Source organism: Lutra lutra, chromosome 3 (genome assembly GCF_902655055.1).
Source record: "Lutra lutra chromosome 3, mLutLut1.2, whole genome shotgun sequence".
Taxonomy (NCBI): Eukaryota; Metazoa; Chordata; class Mammalia; order Carnivora; family Mustelidae; genus Lutra; species Lutra lutra.
Genome location: NC_062280.1, coordinates 17,509,980 through 17,524,142, shown reverse-complemented (window position 1 = coordinate 17,524,142; position 14,163 = coordinate 17,509,980). Strand labels below are relative to the sequence as shown.

General features: G+C 50.1%; 1 protein-coding gene across 2 annotated transcripts in view; it reads right to left on the bottom strand.

Moving 5' to 3' along the window:
* Positions 1-9,584: 9,584 nt before the first annotated feature.
* The window catches only part of NRP2 (neuropilin 2), a 115,502-nt gene continuing 110,923 nt past the window's right edge, over positions 9,585-14,163 (bottom strand). For both annotated transcript variants that reach the window (XM_047720842.1, XM_047720843.1), the window contains exon 17: positions 9,585-12,927. In XM_047720842.1, coding sequence (XP_047576798.1) covers positions 12,623-12,927 — 305 coding nt within the window. In that variant the 3' untranslated portion in view covers positions 9,585-12,622. The remainder of the gene's footprint in view (positions 12,928-14,163) is intronic.

The window sequence follows — 14,163 nt, the reverse complement described above, 5'->3', positions numbered from 1 at the left end:
CCGCAGAGATGCACAGGGTGTGGGCACCCCAAGGCACGCACAACAGCTGGCATGCATTTGGGCCGTGTAGACACACAGAAGTGAGCATGGAACAGGCGAGAGGGACAAAGCCAGTAGCCTCGTCATGTCACCGCCTCTGTTCCTTGAAACCACAAAACCACTCGGTGGCTTACTGCTCCTTGTTTCCGTCAAGCCATACCCTCCCCTCGGCACCTGAAAGGAAGATTAACTAGTTGCTAAAAATGCACTTTTGGAGCCCAACTCTCCTGCCAGGGAAAGCTTCCAGGTACCCCGAGACTCCACTGGGAGAAAACAAGGCTACAATTCCAATTAAACACCATATCGAGTGCTGAGGTCTCGGCACACTCTATTTGCTTAGTTTATTTGAGTATTTGATAAGAGGAGTGCTGGGGTGGCAAAAAATTAATTAGAATAAGATAAAATGATCTTAGGAGAGAAAGGGGAAAATACGCTAAGAAGCCATAGATGGCTTCTCTCCACACCTGCCAGCAATTAATTAATCGCTAATCCTTCCATTATTTCCAACTTGGAAATCTCGGTCCCCTGGACAAAAAAAAAAAAAAAAAAAAGCTTATTATTTTTTAAATGTCTAATTAAAACATGTTGAAAGACAATCTCTGAAATGGGTTTGGCCAACACTGATCCCATCTGCAGTAGGGTTCAAGGTTGTTGAACTGCAGTCTCAGGGCTTTCTGGAATCGGAGAAATCTTTTCTCGTCAAAACACTGAGCCTTTGAGGCCTCTGTTCCTGACCATGTGCCGCTTCTCACTCCAGGTACCAGTGGGCAAGGACAGGCTTGAACGTCAGCAAGGGTCTCTTCGCAGGTAGAAGGAGGAGGAGGCTTTCCACATCAGTCGTCCTGGGCAGCTGGCTGGAATATATGTGTTTGTAACAGCGCGCTGGAGACCTAATTTACATGCTCTAAAGTTCACCCTCAGTTGTATTGAACCCTCTGGCATTGACTCAGGAAAGTGCTGTACCTCTGCTGGGGCTGAGGATGGACGGACAGAGTTCTGAGGTGTGTGTATCTCTATCTAGGACCAAGCCAAGCATCTTTATCCCAGAGCCTAGGGCCCACACAGGTGCCTGTCCCCTTGTTTTTCTATTACCTGCTCGCCCTTCTCCACTCTAGCAGCCGGGACTCCTTACCCAAGGTGATTTACAGCCGTGTGTGTCAGGATGGCTCTGACACTGATTGAGTCCCTTATCTCCCTCCTGTCCTCCCTGATGACAGCCTCCCCCTCGGGTATCAATCAGGGCATCATCTCCCTCCTTCTGGGTGAGCCAGGGCTGTCAAGGATGCATTCCTAACTGTCATCTTCGTCCGAACTACCACCTGCCCTTCACAGCTTAAAGTCTGTTTGAGGCATACAGGGGAGAGCAGGTATGTACACTCTCCCCAAACAACCTGCCATGGCTGGGGACGAGTCCATGTGTTTCGGACAAACGTGGGGAATATGGTTTCTATAAGGCAGTACAGGGGACATCTACTCGCATCAGCCATTCACCCTCTGAATCCCTGCCAGGGTGTTGATGGGGGTGGCGACATCTTCACCTGGCAAGCCCTTTCCTCCTCCTAAAAATCAGCATCATGTCCCCTTAGCAGTGGCTGCAGTCCACAACAGCTCTGTGGGTTCTAAGGCCAATGCTCTAGAAGAACACAAGTGAGGCGCGAGCCCCAGAGGGGAGGCCAAACGATGCCAATGAACCCAGGAGTGGCGGTGGGGGGGAGATGCGGCCCCTGAGGACTCCACGGGAGACAAAAACATGGGGCCAGGAGGATGAAACAGAACACCCGTCTAAGCCAGGCTTTTGAATCAGCACCAAATGCGGTGACATTTTCTTTCTTGGCTGCTTTGAAAAAGGAGGTGAGGAGAAAACGCAGACTCTGACATTAAGGATGGATGGGGCTTAGACAAATGGAACAGTTTTGAAGGTTTCCCTGGTGCAGGGAGAACTGAGGGCACGTCTCCACGGTGCGCTCCTGGGACAGGGATGCTCCCTTTACTTCAGCCCAGGCCAGCAGCACGGGAGGGGGAATGCGCGGCCACGGATTGGCTGGCTAGCGCTGGGGTTCGCTCAGCCACTTTAGGGCGACATTGGCAACAGGAGCTCCACCGGTGGTGAGGAGCTTGGCGCAGGGGTGAGGCCAGAGGGCTGAGTTTCTGGTCTTCTGCAGAAGGCACCTGCGGAGAGCCCCCCCTCCCAGGCAGAGCCCGTCTGTCCTGGGTCTGGCTGCGCGTTTGACTTTAAAAGCAGATTCAGCTGGCTGGCCCCTCGGCATGTGAGTGGCATCTTGAAGGAGCAGAAATCCCATTAAGGAAGAACTGTTGACCCATCCGTCTGCGAGCTGTTGACTCTCCGCTAACCTTCCATTTGTGGCCTGTGATTCTTTCATGGGGTGGGGTGCTAATTGGAGAAGAGAGATGAGAAAGAGGAATTAGATGGTGACTGCCTGTGACACTGGACAGCAAGGACTTGAAGGCCACTTGATCTGTCACGTCCTCCTGGCCACCACAAAATGGAGACTTCCTGCTCCGGTTGCCCCAGAACTTGGTCCAGATGGTGCCACACCGAGTGTGTCTTATTCGTCTTGGTCACTCAGCTGTTTCCAGCACAGGCCCTGTGCTGACACCTGCTAGGTCCTCCATCTGTCTGTGGCTATGTCAGGAAAGGTTAGAAATGCAAAGGGGACCTGGGGGCCAACAGGGACAATGGCCAGGCCCAACAACAGGGACACAGGTGCACCCAGGATGAAGAGCAAACTATATAACCAACACCCACCCCCCCCCAAATCCTGACCCTGTTTTAATGCCATAGATAAGTGCCAGACTACAGCGGTCAGAGCTGGTGTGGGCTGGGCATAAAGAATTTCGTGTAGCGTGCAGGTCGAGTCTGCTTCCATTGGCTTTGGCTGCCACCGTGGCCCCCTTTTTGATTAGTATAGCTGTATTAACTTCCCCGCCTTTGGGCTCTGCTCCCACCATGCGACACAAATTGAAATAGTGGGGTGGCAGGCAGTGGTGGCGGGGGCTGCAGTTGGGAGGGGAAGCCCCGGGACCTTCCATCTTGTTAATGTAACGCTTCCTTATGTGATGGGAGCTGAGAGCAGCCTGTAATGAATTTCTCCTCTGGTAATCATTCACCAGTGCATTGTGACCCGTGTGTTTTTGCTGTGCTACACATTTCCAGGCTTTCGCAGTGACTTGTCAGCACCTAGTAAAAATGAATTGGACACGACCCATCTCTGTGAAATGCCCTCCCCAGCTGCCGTTCGCCTCGGTTGAGAGAAGGAGTAGGTGGGACCACCTGGAACGGCAGCCGTGGACTCCAGGGCTGTGGTCTGGTTCCAGGCCCGGCTCACAGGCAGGCATGCCAAGTCTGTGGGCGCTCTTGTTATACTGAGCCATGTTCTTTGGTCCAAATGGTTCCAAAGTGGCCTTTGCCTTTTGCACCTGTTGTTTCTTGCTGCATGATGAGCTGTGCAGGCAATTTCTTTCATCGAGAAGACATGGGTGCAAGCGGTGGTACAATTAGGCATCTGGGCACCCCATGGGTTCTTACCAACTCTGGTGTGAAGACGCATTGATGGCGGGGGACAAGGCCATCGTCTGAGTCATCCGCGTGAGCGTCGCCATCTGCAACTGTAATTCTAGCCACGTGGTCAATCATAAGAAGGGGTTTACAACCAGCTTTTACTGCATTTGTGGATCATGATGATTAAACAACAGATGGGAAACCCAACCAAGATTTTTAATCTCTACCTCTTCACTGATGGAGCCAGTGAGGGCTGAGGGAGTCACTTCGTGGCCTCTGTCTAGGGCTGAGTCTGTAATTAGGGCAGGCCCCCTCCTGATTTCCTGTGCCTATCTCGTACACTCATTCTTATCAGCCCACAAGCACTGAGTTTGGTTTTGAAACGATGGTCTCTGAATCCTGGGAAGGTTCTAGGAAGCTAATGGTGAAGAGAAAGCTCTCAATTAGGGTTGCCAGCTAGAACACAGGATACCCAGTTACAGTGGAATTTCAGATAAACGATCAGTAACTTTTCAGTTTAAGTATGTCCCAAGTATTAGACATTAAATAAAATGGGACTTTTAAAAAAGACAAATTGCTTCTTTAAATTGTGGTAAAATATACAGAACATAAAATTTGTGGTTTTAACCATCTTTAGGTGCACGATTCACTGGCATTAAGTCCATTCACATCATCGTACGACCGTCTCCGCTATCCATCTCCAGAGCTTTTTCATCATCCCCAATTCTGTACCCATTAAACAGTAATTCCCTATTCTTCCTCCCTCCAGCCCTTGGTAACTTCTGATCTACTTTCTGCCTCTTTGAATTTGCCAGTTCTAGGTATCTCCTACTAGTAGAATCATATGAAGTGCCTTTCCGTGTCTGATTTAGCATAATATTTTCAAATCGCACCCATGTTGTAACGTGTGTCAGAATGTCATTCCTTCTTAAGGCTGAATAATATTCCACTGTGTGGTCTTACCAAATTTGTTTATTTTCTTGCCTTGATAGATATCGGGATTGTTTCCACCCTTTGACTAGAGTGAATAACACTGCTGTGAATGTTGGTACACAAATGTCTCAAATATCTGTTTGATGCCCTGCTTTCAGTTCTTTTGGGTATATGTACCTAGAAGTGGGGTTGCTGGATCAACGGTAACTGGTGTGTGACATTTTGAGGAAACCCCATACCGTTTCCCACAGTGGCTGTTTGGGATATTTTAATTTGCAAACTCTGGCAAGCCTCCAACTTTTTCAACAGTGTTTTAATCTGAATATATTTCACCTAAATCATCATATTTAAACAGAGAGTGCCCATCTCCATGTTGGAACTTGTGGGTATAACCTCTCAGGGCAGACTCTAGGAAACCTACTTCCACGGTTTCCTCTACGTTGAAGGCCAGGTAGCAACGAGGGGGAATGAAACACTTAGCTTCTCTAGTCTGTGCAAAGTGGGGGGCTTGATGCCGGTCAGGAGAATTTCTACAAGTCATTCATTTGTTCAACAAACATCTCTTGTGTGTGGATGGTCAGTGCCAAGTATGAGTTGGAGGTCCTGATTCACAAAGGAGAACGAGATGCTTCTCCTTACCCTACACTTTTGCTTCATCCAGGTTTCCCTTGGGCTCTGAATCTCTGTACACGCTGGCCTTCTGTCTGACATGCTCTCTCCCTGCCTTTCCCATTCATCTGAATCACCTTGGGATTTCAGCCCCCACCTTGGCCATGGAGCTCAGGCTTCTCTGACCCGTCACACACTCACAGCTCTCCACACGTCACTTCATAGCTCCTGCCACGGCTGTTCTGCTGGACTTGTGTGGTTATCTGATTCGCTTGTGCCTCTCTAGATTGTAAGCTCCTGGAAGGCTGGGACCATGTCTGTTATGCTTATCACCATCCCCTAGCATCTAGCAAGGCGCCTAAAGGCGTTTACTATAAAATGTGTTAGCCATATAAATGGAGTCGTGCAGAAATTCTTTTTCCCAAGAGCTAACTGGAGACAAGTAAGCACAGTCACGTCTAGGTAAATTGCTGTGAGTGAGGGGCTTTGGCAAAGGGAGAGCACTTCTGCTGAGATGGGCTTGGATTGGGGCCAGCTCCAGGGGAATCAAGCGGAGGAAAAGGGAACCGGTGCCTCCGCAGACCGGAGCCAGCGAGAAGGTGGGGGAAGGGAGGCTCGGGTGCACTTTGGCCTCGCTGAGCTGTACGACACACATTCAGACAGACGGACGAACCTTCTGCTAGTGAGGGAGTCAGAGCAGGGCTCAGAGTGTGTTTAGCTCAATGCCCTCTTCCCAGATGGGAAAGCCGAAATGCGTCTGATCTCCCCAGGGTCACAGAGCTCGAGGTGGGACTGAGAACCCTGGTCTGCCCAGCGCGGGGACCAGAGCTCTCCCACCTCCTCCGCGAATCCGCCTTGGAGGGGAGAAGAGCACTGCCAAGTTCAAAACCCTCGGAAGGTTTCTTTGCACTCACGCAGGACTGCAACCTGATTGGCTGGGAATAGAAATGGGCGGGCTCAGGAGGTGTGAGGTGAGGGCAGGACGGGCGAAGGTCGAGAAGAAGGGCAAATCCAGAAAGGCTGCCTGCGAGGGCCCCGAGTCAAGGCCCCGCCAGGACGGTTGTGCGGTTATGCGAGAAGCTTGGCAGGCGGTGGGGCGGCCAGCGGGCGCTTGGAAAGGCTGCGCTTTGATTCCCAGCGGAGGCAGTCAAGGGCTTCAGGAAGGAGATTTATTAGCTGAGTTGTGCTCCAAAGCACCGCAGACCGCCACGCAGACCGCCACGCAGACCGCCACGCAGACCGTGCAGAGCGGCCTGGGGGGCCGTGGAGCTGCCGCCTGCAGTTTGCAAGCGGTACTGCATGGGGCTGGGGACTTGGTTTGAACAGGGTGTGGGGGGTGGAGGAGGGTGGGCGCCTGACCACAGCTGTCCTGACCTGCTGGTTTGGGGAGGGGCCCAGAGGAGAGCGCCCCAAATCCTCACGTCCCAGGTCCGTGGCCCGGGGCTTTACCTCCCTGCTGGTGGAGGGCTTTTGGGGCCCCTCTGTGTGCCTCTTGCCCTCAGGACTTCAGGTCCTTTGCACCCTGTGTGGGACCTGCTTGGGCCAGATCCTCCGTGGAGAAGGTGGTGGGGGGAGGCCCTGCTACCTGGTGCCCCAGGAGGGGAGGAGGCGTGAGGGAAAGCTCAGACCCCCGCGGCCAGATGGGGCCTGAGGCTTCACTGGAGGGGTCTCTTCTCCCAGCCCTCGAAAGCCAGAGGTGCCGGAACTGTGCTCCTGCACACAGGTGTGGGATGGGGTTTCTGGCAGGGAAGAGAGAGGAAACAGGTGTCATTCTCTGAATAAGCGGCAGAAACAACTGCAGCGCCTCCCTCCCAGGTCTCTCACCTCGGTCTTCTGGGGGAACCCAGAAAGCATGCCCTTCCTCCAGGAGCTCTTCTGGGGTCAAGGAATGGGGAGGCCCAGCCCTGCAGGCTTCGAGGCCTGGGATATTCTGAGAGGTGGAAATTCAGAAGCAAGCCAGGCCTCTGCCTCTCAGTCCCCGGGCTTCTCAGGACGCTTCCCATTTTGTGGATGGGAGCAGAGAGGTAGAGTTTCTGGGAAGCCCATGGGCGGACGGGAGCAGTTTCTGGGGACCCACGCAGGTAGCGTTTCCTAGTCTGACCATCACCTCCTCACCTCACACCCAATCTCCTGGTGGGTGGTGGGTGATGGGGAGGGGAGAGAATTTCCCCAGGAATTTGTTTAGCTCAGCCTGGGATTAGAGACGGAAGCCTGTGAGATCTGGAACAGACTCATCTTTCCACTTCTTCTTCAGGCTCCCCTCCTTCCCCCATCACTACCACCAACGTTGCAGAGACAAGGGCACCTCAGCCTCCAGATGGGTCCTGTTTCTCTCAAGGATGGGCCTGTTCCAACTTCATTTCACTCCCTCCCCTGAGGATTGTATAAACATTTCCAGAAGGATGCAGATATGGGGGGGCGAAAAAAAGATCTTATGTAAATACTAGATGGCTAGGAACCAGGAGATATTATTAGTTTATGAGGGCTTTAAAAATCCCCAAAAGCTCAACTAAAGGAAAGTAAAAATTTGCTTTCATTTTAACCTTTGTTATTGCTGCTAGGGTCAGTAATATGAGAGAAGCAGACATCTCAGGAGACACATGATATCATAAAGATCATAGAGGGGCAGAGAGGGAAATTGCAAAAATCTGACTGTGGTGACCTTACTGGCCAGTAAGTGAGGAGTGGGAAGGCAGTGGGGGTGGGGGGGAGGGCTCTGAGGGGCAGGGTGGGGAGCTCTCTTTTCTATAAACTAAGGAAGGCCCAAGAGTGATATGGATCAGACAGTACCCCTCCACCCCCACCCCTGACTGTGCCTGAAAGAGTCTTACCCTGCTCTCCAGCTTCTTCTCCATACTTTTCCCACTGCTTGGAGTTCCTAGGGGCACAGCAAACTCTTCCCACAGCAGGGATCTCTCAATCCTGTTCCCTCGGTATGTATAAAGTTTTTCCCGGGCACTTGGCTGAGCTGACTCCTCCTTATCTCTTCAGGTTTTAGCTTAAATATTACCTCCTCAGAGAGGCCTTCTCTGGCCAACCATTTAGTGGGAGTGACCCAAGTCATTCGTTTGAAAAGGAGTTTTAAAGAGCCATATTGTATTGGACTTCAGATTCGTTAGCTTTCATTATGGTGAGTGTTGTTGACTCTAAGAGCATTGTATTTAATTACTGCAAATCCCATAACATCAGTAATAAAGAGCTGTGTTTTGCAAATACGAACTCAAGTAACACAAATATTACACCTTTACCGTCTAGTAATTTTCCATCAGAGCTACCTGTTTGCTGCCTTCACCACATTTATGTAACCAGTCTTTTTTTGATGTGTGTGGCTATTTGCTGGCGGTCCCCTTCACTGGAGTCTAAGATCCAAGAGTTTACGGAATCAGGAAGTGCTCAAAAACATTTCCTGAGTAAATGGGTGAACCCAGTTTCCTTTGGGGAGGGGGACAGAGCCCTAGGACAAATTTGCTTTGTTGAGACTCCCATTCATGTGTGTTGTGGGGGGGAGTTCATAATAAAGCTTCTCCCCCACTCCTCCCTTGGGAACTTGTACTCCCTAGAATGGAACTCAACCTCCTTTAGCTTTCCCTGGCCAAAGTCTAGTTTGTTTTGGGCGCCTGGGTGGCTCAGTGGGTTAAGCCTCTGCCTTTGACTTGGGTCATGATCTCAGGGTCCTGGGTTCGAGTCCTGCATCGGGCTCTCTGCTCAGCAGGGAGCCTGCTTCCCCCTATATCTCTGCCTGTCTCTCTGCCTACTTGTGATCTCTCTCTGTCAAATAAATAAATAAAATCTTAAAAAAAAAAAAAAAGGTCTAGTTTGTTTCAAATCCAAAAACCCACAAGGCCTGGCAACTTTTCCTTTCTCCCCGACCACAGGTTCTTAAACTTGAAAGAATACCAGAAGCCCCGGGAAGCCTGGTTAAAACACAGATCACTAGGCCCTCCTCCCACAGTTTTTGATTCAGTAGATCTGGAGCAGAGCCCAAGAATGTACACCTCAGACAAGTTCCCAAGTGATGCTAAGCCACTGGTCCCGGGAGCACACTTCGAGAAGCACCGCCACAGACCTTAGAATCACCATAGATATTGACAGGCACATGTTTGCACAGGAAGGAAGCAGCGAAGAGCCAGAAGTTGCAGGATATTGGCGGCGTTTTGGGAGGAAGAGGGTTTACAAGGATGACGGTCTCAGAAATCTGTCGGCAAGTCTTTGAGTTAAAGTAGCCCCCTTGATCAGGTGGCCCAACCCCCACCCCCACCCTGTTTTCATTTTATAAGAAGCCAGCCAACCAATCAACCTACTAACTCTGTAAGAAAGGTTAAGAAACATTGTCCCAGGAGAATGACCAACCATCCTGGTTTGGCCGGGCTGGAGGGGTTTCCAGGGATTTTCAGAGCGAACACCCAAGAAAGTCTGGGGGCAAGCTGGGATGGTCACCCTAAACCCAAGACTCTCTGCCTCCAACAAAAAACATGCAGATACATATCTCTGGTATAATGTTTATTTAAATAGCAATCTTAAAAAGACTTTATACAAATCATATAAACACAGTTTGACCTTGTTGTTTATTTTTTACATTGAAGAATCACAGTAAAAGCTCTCAAGTTCCCGCGATCTGGCTCAGCCAGCGAATGGTCGAATACCTTTAACTGCAAACCCTGGAAAAGTTAATCTTCTGTGTGACCGTTTAACTTTCCTTGCTTTCTTGCATTCATGCTCACTCCTCGGACCCTCATCCCTGTCAACGACCCATCCCCACCGAAGAGAGAAAGCAACCCCGTGGCCTTGTGGACTGCCTAGTCTGGGAGAGCGTGGAGGTAATGTGTCATTCGGTACAAGGCAAAAAAGGAGATCAATACTGTGAGTTGGGTTTCCCAAAGGGAATGACTCAAGGGGACGGGTCAGCTAGCCTACCTGCAGAGAGAGACAACAAATGCACCAGGGCACCCCCTGGCTGAGTTAGGACCAGACCCCACTGTCGTTCTGTCTTAAAACGGACCAGCCTCCAGTGTTGGTGAGGTAACTACATGTAGCCCTGGGTGGCTTGCTTTTGTGTAGCAGGGCCTACCCAGGGCCCCAAACAAGCCAATGGTGAGAATGGATGGAGGACCGTCAGGGGAATGTAGGTTGGCTTGTGCGTAACTTAGAGGCCAACTGCAGGCTGAAGACAGGGCTGGTCTTTGGGGGCACTGTATAAGGACCCACAGAGCATGAGAGGGCCAGGACCCCCAAGGTAGGCTTTTGAACTTCTCTTCTTCTGCAGGCAACTTCTGGAAATCCCTAGGACTTGCTAGCTTCCTGAACACTGAGCTACATGGGAAGGCGAAGAGGAAGGTGGGCTAATAAAAAACTTGCTTTCGACAAAGTGTTAAGAACTGGTTTCTGCTGCATGCCCAGCTTGGGGGGGTCCTAGAGCTAAGCCTGTGGGCTTGACAGCTTTACTTTTCACTCTAACTACCACTGTGCCAATGAGTGCCAAGATCAGCAGTTACACTCGGGCCCTAGGTCAAAGTCACAACAACATCACGGAGTCCCACGTGACCATTCACATACACAGTAGATACAGAGAACTCAAAGGCTTTCAAAGACACACAGACATATGAATAAATAGCTGTTGGTTCAGACTCTCCCTCTCCGCAAACAAAACACTGTGACGATACCATTTGAACTAGCATTTCCATACGTTAACATTGAAGGAACCCGCCAGTCCCATTCATCCTTTTCCTTTCACCTGGGTATGAGACAAATGAAATCGTGGGTGACCATAGCAGCAAAAATGGTCTGACCGTTTACCACTGATAAGCAATGGGCTGGGCATACTGGCTGGGTTTCAAATGTATTTCCAGCACACAGGCGATCTTTAGGCATGACTACAAAATCGAGATTTGGATCTTGGCGTGGACAATCTTATCCTTCACAGTTTGATGCCTCCCCTCCTAGAGTAGGTGAGAGTCATCGAGGGCCATGACTACCTCTCAGGCAGCAGGGCTCAATCCATTCGTAGGATCAGCAGTGAGCCGGGGGAACTGGCAGTGGAGTCACGGGGGCTCGGGAAGAAGGAATGCCTTACTTTTATGATATTCACTGATTTCTACATAGAGGGAAAATACAGGTTTTTTTTCATTGTTTCAAGGCACTTAATAAAAAACACATAAATTGTGTGTGTGTGTGTATGTACGTGTGTGTGTGTGTAAGAACACAGGTCTCTCTGGGGTAGAAGCCGTGTTGTTAGTGTTTTGGTCCATAGTACTTGCGCATTTCTGGTTCAGATCAGCTCGCATACATCCTACCTGACTCTCCTGAAACACTGACGTGACTCTCCTGAAACACTGACGTGGGGCTGTAACCCTGAGGAGAACTCAGTGTTTACTAGCCTATCAAAGAGACGAATTCATCCAAATGCCTCCATAGAGTCTGTTTAGGCTTTGCCATGACACCATCACAGAGGCTGGACTCCTTTTTCCCTCTCCACTGTTCTCCTTTCCGTCTAGTACTCACCGGTGACATCTCACCAGTGGAGAAAACATACTAACAGCCCGTGTTTGCCCTCACCCTCCCCTCCATCTCTGAGGACAGAGACCAATGCTACGCCTTGAGGAGTAGACACCTGACGAATGTGTGCGTGTGCGCGTGTATGTGTGTGTATACGTGTATGTTTTCAAAGAACAAGGAGGAGGCAAAAGAAAAATGCAAAACCACCACCAGAGGCCCCTCGAAGTAGCCTCACAGCCACAAATTCTGGGTCTAGATTTAATGAATGGCTCCTAGTCACGAAGCACGTTAAGGCTTGTCCGCTTCTAACATGGAGATGCTTCTGTGGATTTTGACGTGTGAAGTTTCCTTTCCGGTTTGTTTTAAATCCCATATAAGAAAGAGCTATTCACGCTGACCCTAAAATGGCAATTTTCCCCTGGATAAAAAAAGTTAAAGGCAACAACATCCTACTTAAATGCTAGGACTGGAAATGGCAGCTTGTAGGGTTGGCTGGCAGGACCTACACCACAGCAAATCCCGGAAGTCATAAGACGATCAGAGGACAGGATAAGTTGGACGGCTTTTTTTTTTTTTTTTTGCCCCTAAAGATGAAAAGTCTGAAAAGACCTTTTGCTTTTCAAGTGCTGATTAGAACGAGAGAGCAGAGTACCACTGACCACTGCTCAGCTTACATCCTAGAAAAGTCCTTCTCCTCTTCTGCCTCTTGGAGTTGCTCACAGACCAAAGAAATAAAATATAATAATCATAACAAACTCACAAACGAAATACAACTGTGACCCCAAAGAGATGAGCTCCCATCTTAGTCCCAGCAACGACTCAGCCAGGGCGCTCTCAGGTGGGTCCTGGCCCCCGGCGCGGCCGTAATCTCCCCGCCCCCGTCGACTCGTCTGTCCGTTCTGTCCACACCTATTTTGGATCGGTTTGATCGAGATTATGGCATTCAGTTTCCAAAGGACAAAAAAAATGTAATCTCCGCTAGCCCCTCTTGCTGAAATGAAACGTCAGATGTGATTTGGGGGCAATCCATCACGCTTCGGAGCAGCACTTCTGGTGGTTCATCTTGACCTTGTGCTTGAGGCCGTCGTAGAGCTCGAAGTTGTAGTTCTCCAGGGTGGTGCAGCTGCGGGAGCTGAGCCCAGAGTAGGAGCAGGTGCAGTAGAGCAGAAGCCCCGCACACGTGGCCCCCAGGAGGACGCCCAGGGAGCTCATGGCGATAATGGTGATGAGGATGGGATCCAGCGTGTAAAGCCAGCTCTTTTCTTTGTCGGCCGAAGGGGCGCCGGACCCTGAGGTCGGGGAAGAAGAGTTGCTCCAGTCCACCTCGTACTCATCTGTGACATAAAGCACACGGGACATTGCGGGAGCTGCCTTCAGTAATGGAGCCTCCCCAGACCCGTTCACAGGGTCTTCGGAGCACGGTGACGAGCAAGGGGACTCCAAAACTACGCTGGCTGGAGTCAGAGCCCAGGGTCATCACATCCTGCCTGTGTAGCTTTGGGCACGTTATTTAACCCCTCTTTGCCTCCGTCCTCTCCTCTATAAACCGGGGGTACTGTTAAGTCTGCCTCACTGGGTTGCTAGGAGAATTAAATGAATTAATATCTGTAAAGTCCTTGGCGTCCAGCACATACCTAGTATGACCTAAGTATTTGATATTTAAATAATTTGACTCCTACTAGGTAAGTTCGGGATTTTGACAGAAACTTTGGAGGGGCCTTTGGAGCTCTGGGGTGGTCCTGTGTTCTGGGTACGCTTCTTTCTTTGCTCCCTCACCTCCCACTTCCACTGGCATCGAGTGAAACCGAAGGACAGGCTGAGACTATTTTTACATGTGAGTTTTCCAAGGTAGCCCTTCCCGGCCGTCCGAGCTGCAAAATTTTTCCAACCACCACACCTCCCTTGGCATATACCTTACCTAACTGTTGTGGGTTGAATTATGAACCCCGAGGTTCCTAGGTTGCAGTTCTAGCCCCTAGGACCTCAGAATGTGACCTGATTTGGAGATAGGGTCTTTATAGAAATAATCAACTTAGAGTGAGCTCATTCGGGTGGACCCTAACCCCATACGGATGTGTCTGTATTAAAACGGGAAATCTGGAGACAGACACAGATGGGAGATTACCTTGAAAACACGGAGATAACCATCTACAAGCCTCACGGTCCTCAGAAGGAAGCCACCCCGCTGACACCTTGATCTGGGACTTCTAGCCTCCAGAATGGTGAGAAAATATGTTTCTGTTGTTTATGACACCTAGTTTACGGCACTTTACACGGCAGCCCTAGCAGACGAATATACTTAGGTTTCCATCACGTGGCCAATGCATGACCACATCCACAGCTTATTTTGTGGGATTTCCTAATAATCCCATGAAGAAGGCAGGGTGCTATTATAATTTTTTTTTTTTTTAAATAGATGAAGAAATGAAGAAACTCAGGGGTTTTTTTTTTTTTTTAAAGGAATTAGGTGGCCAGGTAACTCCCTCAAGGTCCCAGAGATAGAAGGCAGTGAAACTAGGAATAGGACTTGGGCTTTCTGCATCCTTGGGCCCTGCTCTCTGTACCCATCA